General features: G+C 58.0%; 2 protein-coding genes across 3 annotated transcripts in view; one reads left to right on the forward strand and one right to left on the reverse strand.

Moving 5' to 3' along the window:
- The first annotated feature begins 1,451 nt into the window (after positions 1 to 1,451).
- NKPD1 (NTPase KAP family P-loop domain containing 1) lies at positions 1,452 to 9,623 on the forward strand. 2 transcript variants are annotated; one of them, XM_066265328.1, is made up of 5 exons: positions 1,452 to 1,539; positions 2,138 to 2,334; positions 3,107 to 3,559; positions 5,653 to 5,784; positions 7,510 to 9,623. In XM_066265328.1, the coding sequence occupies exons 2-5, from the start codon at positions 2,235 to 2,237 to the stop codon at positions 9,339 to 9,341; spliced, it is 2,517 nt and encodes an 838-aa protein (XP_066121425.1). In that variant the 5' UTR covers positions 1,452 to 1,539; positions 2,138 to 2,234; the 3' UTR covers positions 9,342 to 9,623. The 2 variants fall into 2 exon arrangements, with proteins under 2 accessions (XP_066121425.1, XP_066121427.1); XM_066265330.1 differs by lacking the exon at positions 3,107 to 3,559.
- Positions 9,624 to 12,792: 3,169 nt separating this feature from the next.
- Positions 12,793 to 27,646, reverse strand: part of PPP1R37 (protein phosphatase 1 regulatory subunit 37) — a 53,006-nt gene continuing 38,152 nt past the window's right edge. The window contains exons 2-13 of the mRNA XM_066271831.1: positions 20,499 to 20,596; positions 19,048 to 19,093; positions 18,672 to 18,772; positions 17,909 to 18,028; positions 17,319 to 17,469; positions 17,067 to 17,222; positions 15,839 to 15,951; positions 15,117 to 15,258; positions 14,847 to 15,013; positions 13,995 to 14,718; positions 13,578 to 13,668; positions 12,793 to 13,491 (exon numbers count right to left, since the gene is read on the reverse strand). Coding sequence (XP_066127928.1) covers positions 13,586 to 13,668; positions 13,995 to 14,718; positions 14,847 to 15,013; positions 15,117 to 15,258; positions 15,839 to 15,951; positions 17,067 to 17,222; positions 17,319 to 17,469; positions 17,909 to 18,028; positions 18,672 to 18,772; positions 19,048 to 19,093; positions 20,499 to 20,596 — 1,901 coding nt within the window. The 3' untranslated portion in view covers positions 12,793 to 13,491; positions 13,578 to 13,585. The remainder of the gene's footprint in view (positions 13,492 to 13,577; positions 13,669 to 13,994; positions 14,719 to 14,846; positions 15,014 to 15,116; positions 15,259 to 15,838; positions 15,952 to 17,066; positions 17,223 to 17,318; positions 17,470 to 17,908; positions 18,029 to 18,671; positions 18,773 to 19,047; positions 19,094 to 20,498; positions 20,597 to 27,646) is intronic.

Here is a 27,646-nt window from a genome sequence, read left to right on the forward strand (position 1 = left end):
ATGTGCCTCCACCTGAGAGCTGCCAACCACAGTTGGGGTGTGACCCAAATGAGACAAGGAAGGGTTTCCTTGCTTAAAACCCCCAGAGCGTGGGGCCCCTCCACCCCGTCTAGTCCAGTGCAGACACCAGTTGGGCCATGCCTTGGCCTGCCCTCCCCAGCCCACACACTAAGTGCCGCGTTCCCTGGCCTGTGTCCATGCCTTTGTACGTGCCTTCCCTCCACCACCTGTAGCTACTGGGTGTCCAACAGCCACCCTGCCTCTCAGAGCAGTCACTCACCGTCTCAAGGGGCCTCCTAGGTGGCCACAGCGCACGTGATGGTGTTTACTTGTTCCCCCGACCCCTTTGCTGGTGACAGCTGCCCAGCCCTGCCTCCAAGAAGCTGGGGGCATCCCCAATTCGGACAGAGTCCAGAATTGGAGGACATGGAGGAAACCCTTCCTGGAGAACTGACTTGAAGGGCTGGGGGAGGAGACAGCCAGGCTCAGGCAGAAAGAAGAGGCAGCGCTTGGTCCCCCACCAGAGGGCTGCCCTGCAGGACTGTGGGGTTCCTTCTGTCCTGAACCCCCTTGTCCTGGGCACTTGTTCTGTAGTTGCCTCCCCTGTCCCCATAGGATCACCCATCTACCCAGGCAGCCACTGGTAGTGCAGGTAAAAGGACCCTGGGGACCAAAAGGGCAGCCATGGGATCAGACCCCTCTTGTCCAGCCCCAGCCCCACCTCTGGAAGAACCCTCAAGGCGCCCTGCTGCAGGCCAGCGGGCAGGAGAGCCTGAGCACGAACCACTGAGCCTGGTTTCAGAGTCCCGCCCTCCTTCCGTGTGACCCCCCAAGGGACATCATCATAAAGTGGGCATCACACCCCCACCAGGGTGTGATGAAGAATGGGGTTAGTGTATGAGAAGCATGTTCGCCACGTGGGGCCCTGGTAAGCCATAGTGCGCATTGTGGCTGCCATTGTATGAGAAGCATTTAGAGCAGCTTGGTAAATGGGTCAGTTAGTCCCCAGCCTGTTAGCTGCTGTCATTGCTACATCCCATGCGGTGCTCAGAGGACTCCTCTTGACAACTACGAGAGGTAGGCCCCATCACTGGCCTACTCAGCACTGAGGAAGCCGAGGCTCAGAGAGGTGAAGTCACCTGCCCAAGGTCACACAGCTGGGCCCTGGAGCAACTGGCATAGGAACCCAGGATTGCATCTTGGCTTGGCCTGGACTCAATCCCTTCCCAGGGGCTAGCCCACAGACTCTTGCAGGTCCCAGCCAGGCAGCACCGTGGCCAGCCAGCTCCGTCCCTCACCTCAGGTACTGTGCAGGGCCACCCGCTCCAGTCCTCGAGAGCAGAGCACTGCAGGGGCACAGGGCTGGCCAGTCCGTGGGAAGGGGTGGAGACAGGGCAGGCAAACCGGTCAGGCAGCTCGGCGCCCAACTGCAGGCCTCTCACCGGTTGGGCCTGCACTGCGGTGACGGTGACGGGGCTGGCAGAGCAGCTCGGTGGCCCGTGGCCGGGCAGGGAGCTGGGACCTTGAGGCTGCCATCAGGTATGGGGGACCCTAGGCTGGGAGGCAGTGGACAAGGGCCACATATCAGGCCCCCAACTCTCACCACCCCAATTTCCTCTGCCCTCAGCCCCCCGAAAAGCACCCCTCCCTCACTTCTCTCAGCACCTCACATTTTAAACCCAGGGCACCCATCTCACCTGAGCTAGCTGAGCTTCTCCCCAGATGGAACTGCCTGCTTTCATTTTCTCCCCAGAATTCCCCTCCCTTCAGCCTCATTCAGACTCCAGATGCGCCCAGTCTGAGATTCAGCCATCCCACGCCCCCTGCCCCCAGCTCCCCGGGCCCTGGGCTCATGTCCCTCACCCAGCGCCTGCCCCACCTCCCATGGCGCATGCCCGATGCCCAGTTCCCCCTGATGCTACTCAGCACCCCCGTTGTCCTGGCCTCAGGAACTCTCAGGGACTTCCAAACACCCACTCACCAGACCTGTGGGAAGCTCACCCAGTCCGAGTTAGCCCCCCACCTCTCTCCACCCCCCACCCCCATCCTGCCCTCTCTCTTTTACTCTGAAGAGCACCTCTGCCCCACCTAGTGACCTGGGGCCGACAGCCAGGATGGGGTCTCTCACCTGTCCTAGGTCACAGGCAGCTGTCCTGGAAGCGGGCTCTCGGCTGTTGGTGCCTGAAGGGGCTGGACACCGAGCCGTCCTCCCTCCTGGATCAGGCCCCGCCACCATGCACCAGAGCTACACCGTCCACTTTGCCAAGGGCACCCTGCCCCCCCGGGTCCCCACTGAGAGCTACTTCTTGGACCCAGAGTTGGGACACCAAAAAGGTAGGGGTTCAGTTAGGGGGGTCCTGGCAGGGAGAGAGGCATGGGAGTGGGGGCCACTGAGTGGGCGGTGGAGCAGAGGCTCAGGCCCCAGGAGAGAAGTCACCAGCACTCCCTGTCGACGTATTGGCAGTGGTACCACGGGGTAGGGGGGGAACCACAGACCTGGGGACCCAAAGCTGGGAGCCTGGGCTGGGGATGTCAGCAGAGGAAGAATCCTTCCTCGCCAGGCCCATGGGGACTGCCCCCCACCTGGCGGAGCAGTGTGGTGGGAGGGAGAGATAGGAAAGCAAGCCCCCTCTACTGAGTGTGTATGAATGAGGCAGGGACCAGCTTCCTGAGGTGATCTGCACCTCCCAGGGCAGCCCCCTTCCCCCTGGCCTGAGCCTGGATGCCAGGCGACCCCCTTTCCTCCCCGTCCCCACCCTGTCCCCTCTCATAGCCACCTCACACCACTCTGGCCTCTGGAGCAACCAGGCCTGTTCCCCGTTGATTCTTCTATTACCCCACTGGGGGACCCCCAGGAATTTGGGGTGGCAGGGACTCTGGGTGCCATGCCCCTCCAGCCCCTGCCCAGCTTTAGCCCGGGCTGTGGTGCCTCTTTCCCCCTGGCCTACGCTGGGGCACAGAGCCCACACACTCCCAGTTTTCTGACTTCTCCTGGGCCTTAGCTCAGGAGCAGCCCCAGCCTCTATCTGCAGACAGACCTGGTTCCTGCCATTGGCCCCAGGAGTCAGGGACCCAGGGCCAGTCACCCCCACTTCCTTCCTTCCAGGATGCTGTCACCAGTGGTGCCATGACCCAGCGGCCCCTCGAGCCCACAGGCCCTGTCAGCCACCCCCCCAGGTGCAGTGGCAGCTGGCTTACCACAACCACCAGGGGGGTGTCGGGGGCTGTCACCGGGGCCCCCAGCCCCCTGTCCTGCACCATCAGTGGCGGCAGCAGCAGCAGCAGCAGCAGCCCCAGGCCCTACCTCCTAGCCCCTTGCAGCAACGCCTCAGCCCTGCTCCCGGTGCCCAGAAGGGGCCACCTACAACCACCACTGCCCCCATGCGGCCAACCAGCGCCCCCCAGCCAGCCCCTGCACCCACCACGGCACACGCCACGGCCAGCAGCGGCCCAGCCCTGCCTTCTGCGTCTGGCACCCCCCTGGAGCCTGGCGGGCCCACGGACGCCCGGCCCTTGCCAGTTCCGGCAGCCTGTGGCCCCTTTACCTCATATAGCTCCGGTGCTCACCCAGCCTTCCTGGGGGCTCTGTCCTTGCTGCCTCGCTTCCCGCATGGGCCTGGGACCTGCCCTCATCCCTTCTGCTGGTCCCTGTCTGGGAGGGGGCCTGGTCCTGGTCCTTGGGGCAGCCACTCTGCTTCATCTGTTGGGATCCCAGGCTTCCAGGCTGGGCCTATCCGTGGTGCCTCCATCCCAGGCTGGGGCAGGGCCTGACTCCCTTGCTAACTCCCTGTTCTGCTTTCTGTCTCACTGGCCCTCCCTCCCCTGGCCTAACAGGCCACAGAAGACATGGGGCAGGGGTGACGAGTACCAGCTTGCTGGCCAGCTCTGGTGTGGAGGAGATGGTCAAGTTTGCAGCTGCAGCAAGAGCCAGGGAGTGAGTGGCCTAGGGAATGGAGAGAGCAGTGCAGCGATGAGATCCAGACATTCATTCATTCACTCTTCATTCGTTCACTCATTTGCTGACTAGGCATTAGACACCTGCAGCGAGTGTCAGGCTATGTTCTGGGTGGGGGCAAGGGGAGCAGGGTAGACAGACCACTGCTCTCCCAGAGCTCAAATTCTATGGGGGGGGGCAGGTACAGGAAACAAGAGTAGTAGGAAAATTTAAAAGTGCATCACCACATTGGGAGAGGAGATAAGGAGCATCAGGTTTTCCAAAATAAATAGCAGCATCAGGGAAGGCCTCATTGAGGCGACACCTGAGCAAAGACGGGGCAGTTCTCTAGAGTAAGCGGCAGCAGTCAGCAAATGCAGACCCTGTGGGATAGCAGGGAGGTCAATATGGCCAGAGAGCAAGGAGTGAGGGGAGAGGGCAGATGGGTCAGAGGGTGGAAGGGACAGAAACTAACTCAGGGTCTAACAGAAGAGTGGACTGTATGAGGCGAGGGCGGATGCAGGAGTCCAGGCCAGAGGTATTGCTATCCTGATCTCAGGGGGAGGTAGGGACGCGCCACTGGTTTCCAACTCTGGCAAGAAAGTAGAGCAACAGCTGAGCAGGGACTGGGGCTCCAGGTCAGAAACAACCTTGTTGCTGGAGCCTCTGGACCATGACGCCCAATTAACACACAGACAAATAGAGGTCGAACCAGGTGAGGTCACCCAGCCACCAGGAAGAGTGGGAGCAGGTTCATCCTGGCTGCCACATCGGCCAAACTTGTCCCATGTCCTCCTCCAACCCTCCCAGCTGAGCCTCTAGGCCCAGAGGTGGCCCTTGGCAAGGGATGGGTCCTACAACCCACAGGCCTCTCTTCTTGAAAGGCTGACCCTGTGACTCCCCCACACCCCTAAACTGAGCCTGCCTTTCTGCATCCCCAACTCCAGGCACTTGGACATCATGCCAGAACTTAAACCCAAATCTGCACCCTACACTGCCATTCCAGACCATAGCATTGCCCGAGGGCCTGTCCTGGCCAGGTCCTTTGGTACCCACGCCCCAAGTCTCTGCCACCCCACTGCCAAAGGCATCACTCTGCCCTCTGCAGAGGCAGGTGACAGGGTCAGGACCAGAAGGCAGGCTTGCCTGGGCTCAGGGCAAGATTAGTGACCATGGGTATGGGGTCATGGAGAGGGAGAGAGGTCAGGGTCAGAGGGGTGGACAGGGAACAGAGGAGCCTGTGGCCACAGGGCCCCATCCACACTGAAGCCAGGCTAGCAGAGCAGGCAGGAGTGGACACCTAGAGTATGGGAAGTGGTTTCTTAAGGATCCAAGGACCTCAATTCCCAAGAAAGGGACACAGGATTTTCCCAGGGGAACTATGGGCTGGTGGCTGAACCTAGTGACTTAGGGCCAGTCTACCAAATTAGCACAGGTCTCTGGGCTGGGGCCAGGGGAGTATGGCCTCCCAGACTGTGCCTTGCAAATTTGGGGTCAGCTCATCCTGGGAGGTCCAGAGGGACACATCTGGCCCTGGAGGAGGGGGCTCCCTGTGGCCACAGAAACCTCCATCCAAGTCACCTGAGTTGCCTCTGGGAGGGGGATGCTGGTGCAGGGAGGGGCTGAGAGCGGGTGCTCTGGAGGGTGGTGGGAGAGGGTGGTACCCAGCCAGCCTTACTGACTCAGTTTCCCGACCTCTACCCCCTCCCCAACCCTAGATATCCTGACAGAGGATGACGTCTATTGCAACTGCCTGGCCAAGACCCTCTGCCACGTGCCCGTCCCTGTGACTGTGGGTTTCTATGCCCCCTTTGGCTGCCGTCTGCACCTGATGCTGGACAAGATCACTGGTGAGGACCCGTGTGTTGGGGGAGAGGGTATAGAAAATGGAGTGTCTTGTCCCGGCCCAGCCCAGGCTTCCCCAAGATCCACTGACGCCCTGAGGCCAGCAGCCCAGCCCATGACTCAGCTTTGACAGGCCCCTCCCCATGCCCACAGCCTCTGCTCCCAGTCCCTGCTCTAGTTTCCTCTCTGGCCTCCTGGCTTCCAGTCTACCCGCCTTCCCTGCCAAACCCTCTCCAAGGAATCTTTCTAAAATACATATTTATCCCTGTTCTCCTGCTCAAAAGCCTTCTATAGCTCCCAAAATCCTAGTGAGAAAGCCCGGGTTCCTCACTGAGGCTGTAGCCTCCTGTCCTCCAGACCCGTCTCTTGTCCTCAGCTCTGGCAAGAGCCCTAACCGATAGATGTTAACTGAGATAGGAGCTGAAACCAGGTCAGATCCGCAGTAGCTCGGACCTGGTTCAAACTCTGGGGAGCTCAGACCCCAGCCCAAGTTGTGGCCTAAATGGCTGGAGGTGACTCCCTTCCATGCGCTCAGGCAGGGTGAGCATCTGACAAACAAGCCCCTGTCTGCCCTCTGTTGTCCTGGAGTAGAACACAGGGTCCTGGAGGGAGAAAAGATTTGGGTCTAAGGAAAGAGGAAACGTCGTATGGCACACCTACTCTGTGTGAGGTGACGCCTATACATTCTCATTCATTCATTGCCTGACCTCAGCAGACAGTCCCAGCCTCTCATGATGTATCCTTCAAACATTCCCCCAGCATATTCTTGGTGACCAAGACAACCAGGGCTCTGCCCTTCACAGTCCATAGAGGGAGACACACCTGTCCCCAGTGACAACTCAAAGTGGGTGAGACAGCTGGGGCGGGGGGCAGAGCAGGGAGCGCTTAATTCAGGCTAGGAATCAGCGAGGGCTTTCTGGAGGAGCCGTAAGCCAGGAAAATCAGATCAGTGCTGCACCCTTGCTGCCCAACATTTCTCTTCATCAGAATCTCGTATTCATTCTTTCACTCCTTAGATCCTTCCCTGCACTCCCCCTTCTTCTTCCTCTGGGGGCTCTACTTATGTCCTCCCATGACCCTTCTCGGTCTCGCCTCAAGACCTTTCTCTGTACAAGTCCAGTTCCAAGCGTTTCTTTTTTCCTTTTTTTTTTTTTTTTTCATTTTTCTGAAGCTGGAAACAGGGAGAGACAGTCAGACAGACTCCCGCATGCGCCCGACCGGGATCCACCCGGCACGCCCATCATGGGGCAACGCTCTGCCCACCATGGGGCGATGCTCTGCCCATCCTGGGCGTCGCCATGTTGTGACCAGAGCCACTCTAGCACCTGGGGCAGTGGCCAAGGAGCCATCCCCAGCGCCCGGGCCATCTTTGCTCCAATGGAGCCTTGGCTGCGGGAGGGGAAGAGAGAGACAGAGAGGAAAGCGCGGCGGAGGGGTGGAGAAGCAAATGGGCGCTTCTCCTGTGTGCCCTGGCCGGGAATCGAACCCGGGTCCTCCGCACGCTAGGCCGACGCTCTACCGCTGAGCCAACCGGCCAGGGCCTCCAAGCGTTTCTTTTCGCGCTTTCTGCGCCTGCCTGGGCTTTTCCCGCCAGGCCCTAATATCCGGGCTCCGCCCCTGCTCGAGCCCCTCCCCCATATGAACCCCCGCCCAGGCCGAGCTCCGCCCCCGCTCCAGGCTAAGCCTGTCCCAGGTCACTCCCACCGACCCCTCGCCCTTCGTCCGCTTAGCGCTGATGGAGCAGGAGGCGACGCAGCGCGAGGCCGAGGAGCTGCAGCGTGTGCAGTGGCGGCCGCGGCAGGTGCGCGGCTGGGGTTTCCCGCAGCTGCTATGGTACCTGGTGTTCCTGCAGCCGGTCATCACCGACGTGCACTTGCGGCGCAAGAACGTGAAGTTCCTCTTCATGCGTTTCACCGCCTGGCAGTACGAGGGCACCGACAAGCTGTGGGCCGGCCTGGTGACCACACTGTGCGAGGGCATCCGACACCACTACGGCGCTCTGCCCTTCAGCGTGTACTCGGTGCTGGGCAACAAGGCGGCCACGACGACGGGCTTCCGCCAGTGTGAGTGGCATTGCCGGCGCCGCATTTGCCTCGCGCTGGTGGCGCTGCTGGCGGCGCTGGGCCTCGGCATTGGCCTGCTCTACCTGTCGCTGGGCACCCACGCAGTGAGCCGCAGTGGCGCCAACGGCAGCCTGCTACGGGTGTTCGGAGGCGCGGCCACCACGCTGTCAGGCTCGGGCCTGCTCATGGCCGTGTACTCGGTGGGCAAGCACCTGTTCGTGAGCCAGCGCAAAAAGATTGAGCGGCTAGTGTCGCAAGAGAAATTCGGTACCCAGCTGGGTTTCATGTGTGAGGTGAAGAAGGAGGTGGAACTTGTCACTGACTTCCTGTGCTTCCTGGAGATCTACCAGCGGCGCCGGCTGCGCGTAGTGCTCGAGGTCACTGGGCTGGACACGTGCTACTCGGAGCACGTGGTGGGCGTGCTCAACGCCATCAATACACTGTTATCCGACAGCCATGCGCCCTTCATCTTCATCCTGGTGGTGGACCCCAGCATCCTGGCCGCGTGCCTCGAGAGCGCTGGATCCATGAAGGGCACGGCCGACAACGGCTACCTCTTCCTCAACCGCACCGTCACGCTGCCCTTCTCCGTGCCCATCATGGGTCGCCGCACCAAACTGCAATTCCTGCACGACGCCGTGCAGAGCCGCGACGACCTGCTGTACCGCGAGTTGACGCGCCAGCTGCGGCCGCTGAGCCCGGGCGCTGGCGAGGGTGCGCAGCTGCTGGCGGTGGAGATGCAGGTGGGGGCCGAGCGTGCACAGAGCCGCATCGACGCGGAGGCTGCGCGCCGCATCCACGAGGCGCTCTTGTGCCTGCATAACGAACGCGACTGCCTCTATGAGTACGTGCCCGACAACGTGGTGTCCATGCGGCGAATCGTCAACACCGTGCCCATCACCGTGCGCCTGCTGCATCAGCAGCAGCAGCAGGACTTCGGGGGCCTCACACCGCGCCAGGCAGTGGCCTGGGTCGTGCTTGCCAACCAGTGGCCCTGCCGCCTCAGCTGGGCGCTGCAGTGCCTAGAGGACCGACAGCAGACTGAGAGCGCGCTGCAGGCCCACGCGCGGCTTTGGGACGTGTTCTGTGAGAACAGCCACGAGCTGCACACCATGACCAAGGCGCTGCAGAACGTGCTCGACCTGGACGGTGACCCAGAGCTCTTCCAGCGCTTCCTGAGCGCCGACTTCCCCTTCACGGTGGCTGAGGCGCAGAGCCTGCTGCGCTGCACGGTCAACCTGGACCACTCCATCCGCCGCCGCATGGGCCTCATCCGGGCGGTCAGCGCGCTCAAGCCACCCAGCCCGCCCAAGTCTCCAGCAGGCGAAGCTCCCCGCGCTACCAACCATGCACCCCGGGCTGCCCGCTCTGCCAGTGGAGCCAACCAGCTCCCTGGGACTGCCTGGTTAGGCCACTCGGCGGGGCACAACCCTGCACAGGCCAGGGAAGCCCCCCATCGAGACTTGATGCACAGGAGTAAGCCAAGACCCACAGCTTGAGCGCCCTGCACTTCGGGAAATCCAACCTAGGGGTGCCTTGAAGGACTCTGGGGGCAGCAGGGGGCAACAACTCCCCGTCTGCCTAGATGAGAACATGTGTAGGTGACCCAACTGGGCTCAAGGCCTAGGAAACTGTTGGTAACGAGGCCTGTGGTGGCCACGTTCCCCAGGTGAATCTGTGAGCCAGCGAGAGCTATTGGCAATCGCCGACAATAATAGTGCCAGTCCCTGAAAGCCCATGGAAGGACAATTGAGGGACTCAGAGTTCAAGTGCAATAAATTATGGTGTGAAAGCCGTTGATTGGTCTTTAGACCCGGGTCTCCCTGGCTCAGACCCAAGGACCAGGCCTGCTCTGTTCTGTCAAGCTCATTTCCTCCCCAGGCAGGGAGCAGCGTCAGCTGGCAGCTTCATGGCTGGCATTCATAGGGCGGGAGGGGCTGCGGGGGTGGTGGGCGAGGCCCAAGCAGGAAAGGGAAGGATGGATATGTGGCATTGACTCAGATGATGGAGAGCACCCAGGCCTCAGGGGATCCGGGTCCTTGTCCCCATCCAGCATTTCCAAGGGTAGTGTCTGACCTGACCTCAGAGAGCTAGTCCACTTGCAGTGTGGCTCCACCCCCAGCGTAATGGGTTAATTAGTCCTTGCTGGCCCTGCCTCCCCGTACAGGTTGCTATCCACAGGAGGCTGCCTTAGGGTCACTTCAGGGCCTCTTTACGAGCCCTATGATGAGGTCGGGGAAGTTGAGCAGAGCTGGAGACATGTGCAGAACACAGAATCAGAGCCAGAGCCAGGTCAAGGTGAGAGCCTAGGGCTGGGCTCTGTCCTGCTGGCACCACTGTCCCTCCCACAAGTGGGACAGAGACCTAGGATAGGGTATCACTTCTCAGGGCAGCTTCCTATTCCTCACTGGTCACATGGCCAAACGCTCAGGCCTATGGTGTGCCTGGCTCACTCAGTCCAGGGTGGGAGGAACAACAGGGTGTGACTTTTGAGCCAGGGCCCAGAGGGCTAAGAGGACAGTCCAAGAGGGAACCTAGAACTCTTTGAAGGTGCCCACCCTCACACCATGCAGCCTGGTGGGGGTACTTATCTCGTTCCTTAGCTCCAAGGCTGGGCACAACACCCCAGTGCCCCTGGCCTAGCTTGTGACCTTCAAAGGACTGAGGTGCTGTTTTTCTTTTTTCTTTATTATTTTTTTTTCCTGAAGCTGGAAACGGGGAGGCAGCCAGATAGACTCCCGCATGCGCCCGACCGGGATCCACCCGGCACGCCCACCAGGGGGCGATGCTCTGCCCATCCGGGGCATCGCTCTATTGCGACCAGAGCCACTCTAGCGCCTGGGGCAGAGGCCAAGGAGCCATCCCCAGCGCCCGGGCCATCTTTTTGCTCCAATGGAGCCTCGGCTGTGGGAGGGGAAGAGAGAGACAGAGAGGAAGGGGGGGTGGAGAAGCAGATGGGCGCTTCTCCTGTGTGCCCTGGCCAGGAATCGAACCCGGGACTCCCGCACGCCAGGCCAACGCTCTACCACTGAGCCAACCGGCCAGGGCCAAGGTGCTGTTTTTCAATCCTGGTGTAGCTAAACTGGTAGGATAACCTGGACGTGCTGGGAGAGATTTTCCAGTAGCAGGGGAGACCCTGCCTAAGAATGAAGCCCCCTTGAAGAGAGACACATGGGTCCTCGTGACAGTTCGATCAGGGTTTCTGTAGACATGCTATTGGAGCCACTGTATGTCCCTTTTACCTCCCTTAAGCCAGTATGACTGGCGCTTGGTGCTGAGCAGCGGTCAGACCTTTGCCCGTTTATCTTAGACTCTAACCCTGTGCCTGCCAAAGCTTGAGTTTTGGGAGACTGTAAAAAAAAAAAGAAAACTAAACCAAAACAGGATGTCAGAGTGGCTGGCTGTGCCTGATATGGCTCACTGTCCCCTCTAATGTGGCGCCTTTGCTGGAACCAGCACCCATGGGGCTAGTTCTCGCAGACAAAAAGGGAGTGGAAGTGATGTGTCCCTTTCCCCCCATGGTAACAAGTCAGGAAGGTTTGCCTTCTCCACTGTCCCCCATCTGTCTGCTGGATACAGGAACCCTGAGGCCCTAGCAGGTAGCAGAGCAACAAGACGGAGGGGGCCTGGGTCCACGAGTTTCCTTTGTGAAGGATGCCTGCCATCCTGAACACCCATGTGTGTGAAAATGAACACTTGGGTTAGGGCACTGAGGTCTTTATTGGATACAGCATCTATTCTAACCAAACACTAAAACAGACTCCTTGTGTCTTCACAATGAGCTATGGTGTTGCTTGGGCGTCTGAAGGCAAAGGGAACCCATGATCCAGGACTCCCAAAAGTTGGAAAATCGGGAGCCCTGAAGAGTTGGTCCACTAGTCTCCTGAGGCTTCTGTCACAAAGTCCCACACACTGGGTGGCTGAGAACAACAAAAACATATTCTCTCGCAGTTGAGGCCAGGAGTGAGAAATCAAGGTGTTGGCAGAGCCATGTGTCCTCCAGAACCTGCCTGGGAATCCTTCCGGGCCTCACCTAGCACTTTGCTGGCAAGCTGGTGTCCCCTGGCTGTGGCTATCACTCCAGTCCTCCATCTTTACACAGCACCTTCCTGCTGTGTGCACCTGTCTGTCCCAACTCCCTCTAAGGACACCGGTCATACTGGAGCTTGCCCTATAACCTCATGTTAACTTGATTACCTCTGTTAAGACCTGTTTCCAATGGTCCCATTCTGAAGTCTTGAGGTTTAGGACTTTTTTTTTTTTAAGATTTTTTTTTATCAGCCTGACCTGTGGTGGCGCAGTGGATAAAGCGTTGACCTGGAAATGCTGAGGTTGCCGGTTCGAAACCCTGGGCTCGCCTGGTCAAGGCACATATGGGAGTTGATGCTTCTAGCTCCTCCCCCACTTCTCTCTCTCTGTCTCTCCTCTCTCTCTCTCTCTCTGTCTCTCCCTCCCTCTCCTCTCTAAAATGAATAAATAAATAAAATAAAATAAAGATTTTTTTTTTATTTTAGAGAGAGAGAGAGAGAAAAGCAGGTAGAGGAGCAGGAAACATCAACTCATAGTTGCTACTCTTATTTGACCTGGCTCCTGGTCGGTGACAGTGATCCTTACAGTCTTTGCATCTTCAGCCAGAGGTGGTGGGGCAGAGGAGTGACCTCTGAAGCCAAGCGCCGTATCACCACCCTGAGAACCTAGCCTGAAGCTGGAGAACATTTGGGGGTTGTTTTCCTCTGAAAGGTGAGCATCAAGGGACTGGGTGAGGGGCTGTATCAGACCTGAGTGCATGGACACACATGGAGCAGGGCCAGCCTCCTAGGGTCCCTTTGCGGGGCCACGGACATGGAGCCCAGCAGATGCTCCAGAAGCGGAGCTGTCTGGCCCTTGCCTTCCCCTCCCTGTGCCCAGAACCTCCACCGAGATGAGCGTGAGCAGAGAACAGGCAAATGGTGAACCCAGCTCTGGTTTATTAGAAAAGGTGTGAACAGAGTTGCACCGACAGTGGCCCCTCCCCCGCCCTTGCCCACCCGAACCTCCCCCAGGGCTGTAGTGCCTCTCAGGGCGCAGCTTCAAGTGGCCTGGACAGCAGGGTCTCCAGAACCCGGCTGCTCCCCACCCAGCTCCCTGATAGATTTATTGCACTTAAGAAAGAGAAAGCTCTGATCCTCTGCTCCCATCCCCACCCACCCACCCCAGGTTCTCACCATTGGGGGCTGCTCTAGAAGGTTCCACCATCACCACTCACCCCTCCCCCACCACGCCCCCAGCCTTGTCCTGTGCCCAGAGCATGGTGGGGGGGGGTGTGGGGGGGTTCCCACCACCACCAAGAACTCCTGCCCTCCAAGGGCAAGCCTGGCCAAACAGGCCCCTCCAGAAAAGTCAGCCAGTTTGGGGCTGGTGACCTCAGAGACCCCCTCTTCCCCTCCACTCTCCAGTCCATTCTTCTGTGCTGGACGCATAAACAGAAGTGTTCAAGGCAGGAAGGGTGTAGCTCCCACTCCCCATGTAGTGTTGCTGTGGGGGGCGAGGGTCCCCTGAAAGGCCTCCCACACCCCTGGTGTCCGGGCCTCGGAAAGGCTGGGGGTGAGGGGAAGCAGATTCTCATGGCTCTGGCCTCAGCTCATCGAAGACTGACCGGAAAAAAAAGAACTTGGGGAGAAGAAATTGGGGGAAGGGGAGCTGTCAGAGCCAGGGACTCTAGCGCTGGATCCCCAAGCCCCTGGCCCTTGTCTCACCTAAAGTGTCACAGTGTCTCCTGCCCGGATTCCTGACTAGCTTCCAGAAGCAGCTCCTCGAGCTCCTTCTCGTTCTTGGAGCAGCTCAGCTCTGCGTGGGGAGAACGTGGGCAGCCTCTAGTCAGGCAGGTGGTGTCGGGCGAGGGCAGGCTGTCCCCACCAGCCCGGCCCACACCAGACCCTGGGTGCACCGGGCCAGGGCACCACTGACAGCACAGACGCCAGTCAACAAGCCTTATAAGCCCCACCCCCAGGGACAGTTCCCAGGATCCAAGGGAAGAAAGGTAGGGACCAAGGACCAAGTCCGACTCGTCCCTGTCCCTACAAACGCTATTTTAAAGATAAAACAGGCTCATTACTGGGCCAGGGTCACACACAGCACACAGGGCCCCGTCACCGCCCCAGAGCTCCTCTCACCATGCTCCAGGCCACAGGGGCCTGCCTTGGCCTCGGGCCCAGGCCCCGGGCGTGGCTCTGGGGGCAGTGCGAGGGCAAACTCAGGCCTCAGGCCGTTGGGCAGCGGTGTCCCTGACTGAGGCGGCTCTGGAGGTGGCTGAGGCTCAGATGACCCTGGGTCCCGAGTGCTGATGGCCTCAGCTGGCGAGAGGGCAGGTGAGGCGGGTGGGGAAGATAAGGCAGGTGGGGAGGGAGGACAAGGAGAGGGCGGCACGGGGGGCGCTGCTCTCTCAGGTGGGCTCTCCACCCGAGTCACCACAAACACCTTGTGGCCTCGGCCCGGGCTGGACACGGAAATACGCTGCTCAGTAGGGGAGCAAGGGCTGCTTGGGGGGCTCCTGTCCCCAGGGCCCAGGGAGTCCATGAGAGGCACCAGGGCAGGACAGGGGACCGCAGCCCTCTCCCCATCCTCCTCCTCCCCATCCTCCCCCTCAGAGTCTGAGTCTGAGTCTGAGTCCAGGCTGGGCCCTGGGCCCGGGTCCCCATTCTCCTGTGCTTCGGTGGCAGGCTCGTCCCCGGGCTCCTCGTCGGGCTGGGGCTCGGTGACTGTGATCTCAGGCATGGAGGCCGACAGCTGCAGCCGCTGCTCCTTCTCCTCCCGCTCCCGCGCCAACACGAAGTTGCGTTTGCAGCCATTCTGGATCTCGGCAAGCAGCGCCTTCTGCGTCTCAATGAAGCTCTTCACCTGCGGGCAGGACAGGCCTGGCTAGGCCTCTGGGTGGCCTATCCCTGCAGTGCGTCCTGCGGGCGGTCACCCCAGGCCAGGCTGCCCTCACCTGCCCATGGCCAGGCTGCAGGGGAGAGCCCACTCACCGCCTCCTTCTTGGGCTCACGGTCGAGGTCCAAGCGCAGCAGGGAGTGGTTCACCTTGAGGGCCAACGACAGCGCCATGAGCCCGCCCGTCTTGATCTCGTTCTCCCGAAGGTCCAGTCTCAGGAGGCGGGGGCTCTCGGCGATGAACTCTGCCACCGCCACCGCGCCTGGGAGGGGGACCGCAGGGGCTGGCCACGGGCCCATGCCCGGCTGGCTGCCCGCCGCCCCAGCCTGCCCAGCCCCTTGCGCCTGCCCTGCACCACGCCCTACCCTCGCACGTGAGCTTGGTGGAGGCCAGGCCGAGGCGCAGCACACTGCGGTTACCGATGAGGCCGTTCTTGAGGTTGCGCACGCCCTCGTTCCCAACAGGGTTGTGGCCCAGGTTCAGCGTCTCCAGGCTCTGCGTGTGTGGCTGCGGGGGCAGCGCATGGGAATAAGGAGAGGCCCCGAAGGTCCGTCAGGACAGAGGCAGACAGGCACACTCACCTCGAATATGTGGCCTGTCTGAATGCCAGCACATTCCTGCTTAAGGGCAAATCCCTTGCATACCTAGAAGTCTCCCCAGGTGCCAACTGCCCTGTCCAGTCCCCACACCCAGGCCTGCCCTCTGCTCTGGCCAGCAACCAGAGGACTCTGGGCACAGGCCTGGCCATGGCAAATTCTTCACCTGGGTTTAAGCCTTTGTACCCTGTGGGCTGGCTTTAAATTCTGTGTAAAAAAAGATTTAAGACTTACTGAAGGCTTCCAGAAATATCAACTTACTATGCAAAACATTTTCACCTTGTGCAAAAGCTCTGTGCTAGACTACGGTGCTGGATTCAACAGGACAGCCATAGAGGGGCTACTGCCCTGAGGGCCGAGAGGGGCAGGGGCCGAAAGGAGAAGAAACGTTCCTGAACCTGCAGGACGAGCAAGGCTGTGACGGGAGGAGGGGACGGAGCTGAGCAGGAGTGAGGTGGGGGTCGGGGGGACCCTTTCCCGGCCCCACTCACCAGCGTCATGCCTAGGAAGGCCATGCCCGTGTGTGTGAGCTGGTTGTTCCACAGCACCAGGGTCACCAGCCCCTTCCGCTGCTCCTTGAGGCCCTCGCAGATGTAGGCCAGACCTGGGGGAGGCCATGGGCAAGTCCTGTCGGTGGTCCGGTGCTTCCCCAGGGGACACAAACGTGGGAAGGACTGCCACCCTTCAAGTACTCACAGCACCTCCCAGAGCTCCACCCTCACCTTGGTCTGCCCAACCCCCTAGACTGCGGCCCTGCCCCTCCTGTCCTGCTGTGACACCAGTCTCAGAGGGCACATGGCTCCCCTGATCCCTGGGCTAGGAATGTTCCTCCCTGCCTGCCTTGATCTCTGCTCAAATATCACCCTCTCCTGAGACAGTACCCGGCCAGCCAGCTGAGACCACCAGGGCTGATTTTTCCCCAGAGCACACCCCTCCAATACTTTATTAGTTTATCTTGGCTGTGTCTTTCCCGAAGGCAGAGGTCTCACAGCTGGGAGCCTGGACATGCAGGCCTGGCACAGGGTAGGTAGTCGGTGAAAGTAAATGTGGCGTCTGGGCCTGGCTGCCCTTGCGGCAGGTACTGGCCTCGCACTCCACTCTGCCTGACCCCAACCCTGACCCTTTCTCCACACCGAGGCCAGGGGACTCCACTCAGTAGCAAACAGGACCCAGCTGCCTTCCCCTAGGAGGAAACTGGATTCTTCCTGCTGATACATTCTCTTCTCTTCCCATCCACCTCCGGGCTCACCGTGCTTTCGCCCCCAAAATACCCACCAGCTAAGTTCTTTCACACCTGCTGCCCTCTGCTTGGATGCTGCCATTCTCAGCCTCCACACTGCCACCTAGAGGTCCCTTCCCTGCACCTTCAACAGCCTGCCCAACAACCTTCCTTTCTTTCTTCCTTTGGGGTACTTTTCCCAGATTGAGATTATTTTAATTATCTATTTAATACCTCCCGTCATCCTGCAGGTCTCCACTGAGCTGTCCACTCCTTCAGGACACCCTCCTGACCCCTAGCCTGGGTGAGACACCCACCTGGGGGTCCTACAGCTAGCCCTGCCCAGTCTGAGTTCTCACTGCCTGGGACAGTCTGTGTTCCCTACTGGACCATGAGCCCCATGAGAGCAGGGCTGAGACTGCCTTGACCACCACTGTGTCCCTAGCACCATGGAGCACCTCCTGGGCACTAGAGTAGGGCTGGGAGGACCTCACACACACCTGAGTCCAGCACGTGGTTGTTGCGGAGGTCCAGGATCTGCAGGGAGCAGTTGAACTTGAGCAGGTTGCCCAGCTGGGCCGAGTCCTGCAGGCCATTGAGCTTGTTGTCGGCCAGGTACAGCTCCCGAAGGTTCATGTTCATCTTCAGGGCTGTGGCTGGCGGAGAGGAGGGCTTGTGACTGGCCAGGTTCAAAGGGCCCATTGACCAGCCCCAGCCCCAGCCCCCACAGGCCTCCCTGGGCCGGGGCTCACCGAGCAGCATGAGGGGCCGCCCCGACAGGCTGGCATTCTCCAGGTGCAGCACCGCCAGGCTGCTGCGGATCCGCAGAGCCCGGGCCACGAAGGGCGCCGAGTGGTCCAGCAGCGGTGTGTTGCGGGCATCCAGGTACTGCAGGCAGCTGGTCTGGTAAGGCAGAGGCGGGGGCTGGGTCAGGCCGGCCCCAGCACCCCCTGCCCTGGGGGACCTCCCACCCCAAGTCCCAGCAGTCGGCAGGGCCATCTGGTTTTACAGCTGGGAAAACTGTGGCTGGTGGTGGAAGGCCCACCCTGGGGGTCCTGTGGATAAGCAAGTGGGGCTGGTGACAGCTGAGTCCCTGACTCCTGTGTATGTGAAATGGGGGTGGTGACCACAGAAGCCTCCAAGGGATACACTACAGGTCAGTGCAGGAGAAATGAGAAGAGAGAAGGGGACAGGGCAGGGTACCTCTTAGAACTGCTTCCACATTACGCCTAGAAGTTGGGGCCCAGCACCCCTAAAGGGATGGGTATCCTGAGAAAGCACCTGGATCCCTCTGTGCCTGAGCTTCCCCTGCCCTGGAGAGGCTGTGGGGGGAGGCACCCACCTTGCGCATCATGTGGGCAGCGGCCTGCCAGCCCCGGGTGCCGATGTGCTTGTTGAAGGAGATGTTAAGGTGGGTAGCCGATTCGTAGTACTCAATCATGTCAAAGAGGGCTGAGGCGCCCTGGGGGCAGAGACAACGGGCTCAGCCTCAGGTCAGGGCCGCCGGGGAGGCCAGGAGGTGGGAACCGAGTCCTCACACTGCAGGCACCTCTGGGTCATGGGAAGCAGCCCCGTTTCCTGAAACAGCCTGTCTGCTTTCCCTTACGGGCCCCAGGACTGATGTGCTGTATGGCCCTCTCCCTCGGGGCCCAAGCTCCTGGGCTGCTGGTGACCTCCAAGTCTGGGGAGGCTAGGACAACCAGGCCCAAGTGGGCGGGCAGGTTTCAGAAGTTTCTCAAACTCTCTCCTACAGGCACTGGGATGTAGGCAGACCTGGGGCGGGGGCTGGGCAACAGACATTCCTGGGAAAACTCCAGGGGGCCACAAGCCTCCCCTCCAGCCCGGCTCCCCAAGACTCTCCCTCGCTTACAAAGCCCCTGACTTTGGGGCGGGTCTGCGAGACACCTTCTCTGGGCCCTACTCCAGAGCCACAACATTCTTCCCATGAACTTTGGTCACAATGATGTCGCCCTGTTTTGTCCCTCCAGAGGCCCTGCCCAGCCTTTGTCCAAGGGGGAATTTTTCTTCCTGCAGTGCACACCCCAAACCTCTAATGAGCCAGGGAGCTCAGGAAGCAGGTAAGGGAGGTGGCAGAGGCTGCTCACATCTTCGTCCAGGTTTGTCTGCTCCAGATCCACGACCTTGAACTGCAGCCTCTTGAAGACCTCTTCCAGGGCCTCGCAGGCTTTGTAGTCAAGCTTTTCACCTGGGAGGACACAGAACACCAAGAGTGCATGTGTGAGCTCACTTCTGCGTGTGATGGGGGCTGGGAGCAAACAGGGGTTCCAGGTCAGGGGAAGGAGGAAGGGCCTTTGCCCCCATACCTCTCAGGCCCAGCTCCTGTCCCTGGTCAAGCTCCTTTGGCAGGACCCACTGACCCCAAGCAGGCCCAGGCCCACATTCTGCCCTCAGACCCACCTGCCAGGAAGCTCAGCTTTGCCCACTACCTAAGGGCTTCCTGCCCTCTATCCAGACACACACCTTTTAGGTCCAGACAGTCAATACGGTGCCCGAGGTCCGTGAACTCCTGGTAAAGCAGAGCGGACGGTAGTTAAGGCAGGAAGCTCCTACAGGGGGTCAGGTTGGACCCTGACAGTGCAGCAGCTGGGGCTTCATCTGGCTCTGCTATTTCTGAGGTGAGGCAGTGTTCCGGGGTGGGGGCAGAGGGGCCTCAGAGAGCACAGCAGAGAATGGAGTGAGGGGGTGGGTCCGGGCATCTCTGGGGCGAGTGTTTCAGGCACAAGGAACAGCCAGGGCAAAGGCTGTGAGGTAGGTACTGAGGCCCGGCACACTGCCAGAGCTCAGTAAAGGGAAATAAAGGCATTGGACAGATGTCTTCCCAGCCCCCTCCTGGCTCTGAGTTCTAGCCCCACCCCATGGGTGCCAGGTCCTGTTCTCTGGGCTCCACACACATGGACCCATAGCACAGGGGCTGTGATGAGCCCATGTAGAGACAAAGAAGCTAAGGCCCAATCTTGCCTGGGGTCACTTGCTAGTAAGGGCAGGGGTGGTCTGAACCAGGCACCAGGGCCCATGCTCCTGACTGCCACAATGAGTGGCCATCTTTCACAGGACCTGACAATAAGACCTTCTGGAATCCCCTACAGAACCCCTGACCCAGGTGCGCAGGGGAGCGGGGGCGGTGGGGGTGAGTACGCTGCTCACAACAGTGCAGTCTGAAGGAGCAACAGCCCTAGGAACAAGCAGCGTGGGAATGTTCTGGAAGGCATACGGCAGTGCTTTACCAACTTGGGCAGGTGGGGGGGGGGCATGGCACAGCTACAATAACAGCCTTATCATATAAAAACAGAGACTACCCATCTATACCTCTGGATAGGGACCTGCCACCTTACAAATGCCTGGGAAAGGCCAGAGAACAAAACCCCAAGACTCAGGTAAGAAGTAGATTTTGCTTTTTATGTCTGTAGTAGTTTGATTTTTAAAAATTAGAGAACATATGTTACTTTTGTAATTCAGGCTTTTAAGAATAAATATTGTATATATCGGTGGTTTTTAACCTTTCTAAATTGGGGACTGGTGAAAACAGAATTATTTCAGGGATTGCTAAGGCACCATAAGCATAAGCGAATTTGACATACGGTGGCGGACTGGACTGGTCCGCGGACCAGCAGTTGAAAAACAATAGTATACATGGCTTTTCCCACATGGATCAGAATTTCTTTGGGGACTGATACTCAAAATTCTTACTTTACATAATTCTCTACTGTTCAAATATTCATGAAGAGCCTGATTACTTTAACAGCTGAAGAGAAGATTTTCCAGATGTACCCACATGGCCCTCGGCCAGGAGAGCAAGCTGGGCAGTGCTTGTGTGGTCCCTCCTGCTCGGGCGGACAGCAGAGGCCCAGAGGCTGCTGGAAGGTGGGGGGATGGCAGCTTCATCCTGGGAGCCCCCTCCCCACCTGGCATACCTGGAGCTGCCTGAGGAGCTTGGGGATCTGTCTGCAGTTCAGCTTCTGGCAGGCCTGCTTGTAGGCGCCGATGACCTCATCCACAGTCACATTCTGGGCTGCGGGCACAGAGGACCCCGGCCTGTGACTCTCCATATTCTGGGTCCCTTTCAACCCCTCCCGCCCAGGCCTCTGCCAGCCCTGTTCCCCTTGCAGCCTCCACTATAAAATGCCCCTTCCAACAACCCACTGAGCTCTTTCCTCCCATTGAGGGCCCTGCTGCCACCACTGTTCTGGAGAGGTGCCCCTAGGTGCCCCTAAACCATAGCACCCCCCTATATCTCCCTATGGCTCCTGGAGCAATTTCACCAAACAATATACAACTACTTTCTACCAATCACACAATTTTCTACCTGTGAGCTGTCTTCCCCACCAGACTAGGAGCCCACAAGGGCAGAGCAGGGCTGGGACCACGGTGGTCACCATTCCTCAGCACCATCCAGCCCAGGACCGGCCCCAGAGCAAGTGTTTGTTTTGAGGGGTTTTTTTGTTGTTGTTTTTGATGAGAAAACAAGTCCGTTCTCCAGCCCCATAAAGAAGCTGAGCTCAAAGAGGTGAAGCACCTCGCCCAAGGTCACACAGCTGGTAAGTGACAGAGCTGGGCTTCAAACCCAGTTCCTTCCTGCGCTGCCATGTGGCCCTTGAGAATCCCACTCCCGAGACCCTCGCAACAGCAAAGCCTCCTCCGGCGGCTCTCAGCAGCTGCACAGCCTGACCCCCCGCACCCCGCACGGAGGGAGAGAGACTGCCTTTTCGTCTGTGTGATGTGTCTTCAGCGGACATTTAATAAAGATGGAGATCAGCAGCATGTGGCCTTTGTGCCTTCTTTCAGAGCATAAGGATTTTGAGTTTGGGCCCCTTTAGAGTGTTATGAAGTAACTGTCTGATGCACCACACCAGGTAGGAGATATTTGTACTGCTTACAGTTTTTGGCTATTAGATCTTGGCTTTTGCCCCAGGGTGACCAGGAGGACAGGAAGGAAAGGCTCTGGGTAGTGGGGCCTGATGTAGAAAGCTCTTGGGGCCAGCAGAAAGGACCGGGCCAGGAAGGGGGTAGGAAGAGGGCGGCCTTTGGCAGCCCCTCAGCCTTTCCTCACCCTGGTGCCATCCTGGCCCGGCCCTCAGGGACCAGCAGAAGTACCTGCAGAGAGTCCAGGTAAACTTCTCCAAGCGGACTCTCCTTCCAGCCAATGCTCTTGCCAGGGGCCCTGCACCCCATCTGATCTCATCAGTCACTACCCTGCTTCTTAGGGCAGGAAGCCGAGGTCCAGGAAAGAAAAGCTGACTGCCCAGCGCCAGGCAACTGGTGCATGGCAGAGTGGAACATTTGTTCCAGAACTCTCTCTTCACTGTGCTGTATGGGGGTGGGGAGGCTGGGACCACTGTGCTGGATGTAAGAGGCCAACAGAACCTGACTTGTGGTGGCGCAGTGGATAAAGCATCAACCTAGAATGCTGAGGTCGCCAGTTCGAAACCTTGGGCTTGCCTGGTCAAGGTACATTATAGGAGTTGATGCTTCCTGCTCCCCCTCCCTAAAACAAACAAACAAACAAACAAACAAACAAAATCTTAAAAAAGAAGCCAACAGAGACCCCAACCTCCCCAGAGGTCAGGCCTGCGCCTCTGCCCTCACTTCCTCTTGGGGGAGCTGCAGGCCATGAGCAGCCTTCCTGGTGCCAGCTGTCCAGCAGACCTCATGAGGGCGCTCCCTGCAACGTGGTAGCGCCCCAGCTCCCGGGGAACAGGAACTGGCCCAGCCTGGAAGGCTGCCCTTGGGACTCAAGCGGCTGCCTCAGGGAGTCCAGCCAAGCACAGTCCATGAGCTTGAGTGGGGAAAAACTGCCTCTTTATTTCACTAGCTGAAATGAACTGGAATTGCGCCTTTCCGTCTCATTAACATAGGCAAAAAGAAAGAAAGGAAATAGTGTTTAGCTGACCCTTTGACTTTGCCACCAACACACGACAGATGTTTTCACATAACATTATTACAGCTTTAGAACGCTCATCACTACTTTGAAACTGGTAGTCATGACAGCTGCTGCTGTCTCCTGTTATTTCAGGTGGTGTCTATAAGAAGATCACAACTTAGCCCTGGCCGGTTGGCTCAGCGGTAGAGCGTCGGCCTGGCGTGTGGGGGACCCGGGTTCGATTCCCGGCCAGGGCACACAGGAGAAGCGCCCATTTGCTTCTCCACCCCCACCCCCTCCTTCCTCTCTGTCTCTCTCTTCTGCTCCCGCAGCCAAGGCTCCATTGGAGCAAAGATGGCCCGGGCGCTGGGGATGGCTCCTTGGCCTCTGCCCCAGGCGCTAGAGTGGCTCTGGTCGTGGCAGAGCAACGCCCCGGAGGGGCAGAGCATCGCCCCCTGGTGGGCAGAGCGTCGCCCCTGGTGGGCGTGCCAGGTGGATCCCGGTCGGGCGCATGTGGGAGTCTGTCTGTCTCTCCCCGTTTCCAGCTTCATAAAAAATACAAAAAAAAAAAAAAAGATCACAACTTAAAATAATTAAGCTAATTATATATATATTTTTAATTTTATTTATTTATTTATTTTTTACAGAGACAGAGAGTGAGTCAGAGAGAGGGATAGACAGGGACAGACAGACAGGAACAGAGAGAGATGAGAAGCACCAATCATTAGTTTTTCATTGCATGCTGCAACACCCTAGTTGTTCATTGATTGCTTTCTCATATGTGCTTTGACCGTGGGCCTTCAGCAGACCGAGCAACCCCTTGCTGGAGCCAGCGACCCTGAGTTCAAGCTGATGGGCTTTTGCTCAAACCAGATGAGCCCGCACCCAAGCTGGTGACCCTGGGGTCTCGAACCTGGGTTCTCTGCATCCCAGTCCAATGCTCTATCCATTGCGCCACTGCCTGGTCAGGCGCTAATTATATTTTAACTGGTATCCTTTGCAATCCCATTTTACTTTAAAAATATATTTTTTTTATTTTTTAATTTTAGAGCGAGGGAAACATCAATTGGTTGTTCCATCCACTCATGCAATTCATTGGCTGGCTCCTGCATGTGCCCCAACCACAGATAAAACCTGCAACTCTGGCATATCAGGACAACGCTTCAACCAACTGAGCTATCTGGCCAGGGTCCTATTTCATTTTTTGTCTTTAAAAGTCATCACTCCGCCTGACCAGGTAGTGACACAATGAATAATAGAGCGTTGAACTGCTTGGTATGCTGAGGACCCAAGTCTGAAACCCCGAGGTCGCTGGCTTGAGCACAATGGAGTGTCAACTTGCGACGCTGAGGACCCATCCAGCTTGAGCGCAGGCTCACTGGCTTGAGCACGGGGTCACCAGCTTGAGCATGGAATCATAGAGATGACCCCCTGGTCTCTGGCTTGAGCAAGGGGTCACTGACTCAGCTGGAGCCCCCCAGCCAAGACACGTATGAGAAAGCAAGCAATGACCAACTAAGGTGCCACAACAATGAGTTGATGCTTCTCATCTCTCTCCCTTCCTGTCTGTCCCTCTCACTCTCTTGCGTGTGCTTTAAAAAAATAGAAAAAAACATCACTCCAAGAAAGGGTCCGCAGGCTTTGTCATCAGATGGCCAAAGGGCACAAACCTCCTGGATAAACTTCCATAAAGGCCCAGGCTGGGCTGGCCTGGTCAGGTTGTATGGGGATGGAGCAGGACTGGGCACATTCAGGGTCATAACTAGCAGTTCTCAGGGAACAAGTGACACTTTAAGCAACCCTTCAAACTGATTGGTCTTTGAGGTGTTCGCCTTTTACCGCCCTTCTACCAGGAAGTCCTCCTAGATCTCCCAGACTGAGCCAAACTTTCCCTCTGCCTGCCAAAGTCCCCAAGGAGCCTCTCAGTGAGCTCAAGGTCCAGTGTCTCTAACCTGGCTGCCTCCACACCACCCACAGCTGTCATCCAATTATACCTTCAGCTGGTCATTGACCAGGTTTGGACAAAGATACAGCTTCATACAAGGCTACCTCTACCTCCAGACCCCAGGAGATTAAACCTGCCCACCCATTTACAGAAGGGAAAACTGAGGAGGGGGTAGGAGAGGTAGACATACTCAGTAGGGGATTGGTGCCCCCTCATGATAAAAATGGAAATTGCATCTTGTCATTTTCTTCAGTGCCTCAGACACTATGGAGGTGGGGGCAGCACTTGGGAAAGACATTCAAGTAACAAAAGTGGGGGCTCAGGCAGTCTACTGCAGGGCAGCTTGGCAGCCTGGGTGCACCCCCACCCTGCCTCGATTCCCACAACAGCATTACGAGCTCATCCTGAGCCTGCCATGTCACCAGTGGGAATACACGAGAGTGCTGGGTGTCTCGGGAATGACCTTCTAGTAATCATGACGTATTTCATTTATGTATTAAGTAAAAGAACTACTATTACAAAACCAGCATTCTGCATATATTATATTTTGGGAATGAAATAAACTATATTCAAATAGAAAAATGAACCAGTTTCAGAAAAAATGGCAAGGAAACAGCAGCGCGGGTGGTTCGGAGAAATACTATGTAGCATTTATACAGCACCGGTGCTATGCCAGGCCCACCCGAGCACTATATAAGCTAGCGCAGTGGGTGGAAGCTCAGGCAGTAGGCTCCAGGACCGCCCCTGCACATACTTGCTCACCTGTAATGTGATGAAGTGACCAAGGGAAAACACTGAACGTCTGATGTTGAAGGACTGCCATGCAAGGGTGCAACAAGCAGTGCAAAGGCTCTGAGGTGATGGGCTGGCCTGAGGCCCAGCTTGGAGCTCTAGGGCCAGGCTGCAAATGGCATGGCTGTAGAGTAAGTCCTGACACGGCTCTGTCCTGAAGTGACAGAGGCCTAAACCCTTGCTGCCTCTCTCCTACACTGCTACCTCAGATAGTGCCTACCAAGTTCCACACGTGGACACGGGAATCTCCAAAGTAGTTAAGAATACAGGCTGTGGAGCCACAGAGCCTAGGGTGGCACCCAAATTAAATTCTGAGACTCTGAGCAAAGTGCTTTAACCTCTGGGCCTCCATCGCCTTTTCCCTAAAATGGGATGAGTGTCTAACTCAGGCTCACTGATTCTGCCCCTCAGAACAGGGCTCAGCACACACTCTGAGTGCCCCCAAACTGCCAGCCATCACTGGCATGTCCCCCCCCCCCCCATTGGAAGGCAGGGACCAGGACAGGCCTGCAAGAGCATTTGTCCAAGGATGGAATGCTTGGTGAGGCCAAGTGGACACATGAGTGTGAAACACTCATTTGTGTCTCAGCTCAGGGTTCAAATATGTTTGCTCAACTCCCAAGTCCAAGGCTCTGAAGGTCTGGCCTAAGCAGGAGCTGGGGTTCATCAGTCAGAGGGGGAGGGCAGTGTGTGAGGGAGAGGGGGTATCATGCAAACTGGGGATGGGACGTGCAGAGGTAAGAAGGCCAGCATTCCAACCCTTGTCCTGGTGAGGCTGTGACAACCAATCAAAGTGATCTCTTCCCGCCCACATCCCCATGAAAGGGATACCTGCAGGGTCTCAGGAGAGAAGGGCATGAGGACACCACTAAGCAGCCGGCACAAACAGCACAATGCTGGGTCTCATTCAGCGGGAGACACAACTGGAAAACAAGATGACGATGACAATCACCGCTTCCAGGTACTGGAAACTTAACTGTGTAAGGCACAATGCTAGAACTTTCCACACAGTTTCATTTAGCCAGCTCCTCAATCCTATGAAATTGGGGAGGCAAGCTCAGAGAGGACAAGGTGTCTGCCCAAGGTCACAGAGCCAGGAATGGCAGGACTGGACACACACCCAGGCCTGCCTTGTTCTCAAACCAGACCATGGCTTTATTCTCACACCACCATGACTAGCCTGAGGAGGGGAAGCGGGTTGGCTGGAGGGAGACTGAGGGACCCCTAGACTCTGGGAAGGGATGGCTGTGGGGCAGCTGGCATGCAGGGTGAGCCTGTGCCGCCCCATCAGCTGGCACCAGTTTCCCAGGAAGAGGCTGCCGCCCCCACACCTGCTACGGCCCTCACAAAGGGACAGAGAGAGAAGCCCTCTGCCGGGCATCAGGGACAGACAGGCAGAGAGAAGCCTGTCTCTTATTGCCACACAGGTGCAAAGGCCCCCACGAGGTGCAAGGACAGCTCAGACACCAGGGGGCAGCAATGAGTCAGGCCATCCCCGCCAGCCTGGAGCTGGGGTCACAGGCAGTCATCCATCCAAGTGGGAGACAAAAGCCAGGAAACAACCATGAGGGCAGTGAGGAGAGGGGGAACAGAGAGGGGGGAGGGGGACAGAGAGGGAAGGGGAGCAGCTTTCACCCTTGGCGCTACAACAGCCAGGGGGGACACAGATGAGAGATAAACACGGCAGAGAGGGCTTGGGAGGGGTCGCATGATGAGGTGGGAGCAGGCCTGGCCCTATCAGGACACCCAGAGGCCAGCGCACAGGAGCAGTGCGGTGGAGACACAGTGGCCTCTCTGCATGAGACAGGAGCCAATGGGCTGGGGGCAGGGCACCAACAGGAGCTCCTCAGGTCTGGGGAGGACTGTAGTTTATAGGAATGGGGCTTCCCTAAGAGGAAGGTTGTCAGGATTAGCACAGCAGCGTTACAAGTGCTGTTGCCCATAAGTACCCATCCATCTTGGGGAAAATCTGAGGCAGGGCGGGCAAAGCCCAGCTAATAGGCTGGGAGCGTGAGCTATGGGCAACAGCCATCAACGCCAATCACCGCGGCCTGGGCGCTTGCCTGCTTAGCACCCTGCTGGCTGCACCCAATAAAAGTCCCCCAGCCACCCCTCTCAGTCTGGGCTCACAGAGGTAAAAGGGGACAGACTAAAACACCCAGATCTGACCTGACTTTAAACACACACGCGCACGCACACACACGCACACACAGAATCATGAATCCTACATGAGATCACAAAATGTTTCTTAGAAGGCCAGACAGCCAATAGTTTGTACTTTACAGAGCACACAGCCTCTGTCACAACAACTCAACTCTGCACTGGAGCAGGAAAGCAGGCACCCAGTATAAACAAAGCAGCACGGACATGTTCAAATAAATCTTTATAAAATCAGGCACCCAGCTCAAGCTGCAGTTTGTTGGGTTGTCCCAGACATTTCTGGAAGGACACAAAAGAAACTGAGT

This window comes from Saccopteryx bilineata, chromosome 3, assembly GCF_036850765.1.
Source record: "Saccopteryx bilineata isolate mSacBil1 chromosome 3, mSacBil1_pri_phased_curated, whole genome shotgun sequence".
In the NCBI taxonomy this organism is placed as follows: Eukaryota; Metazoa; Chordata; class Mammalia; order Chiroptera; family Emballonuridae; genus Saccopteryx; species Saccopteryx bilineata.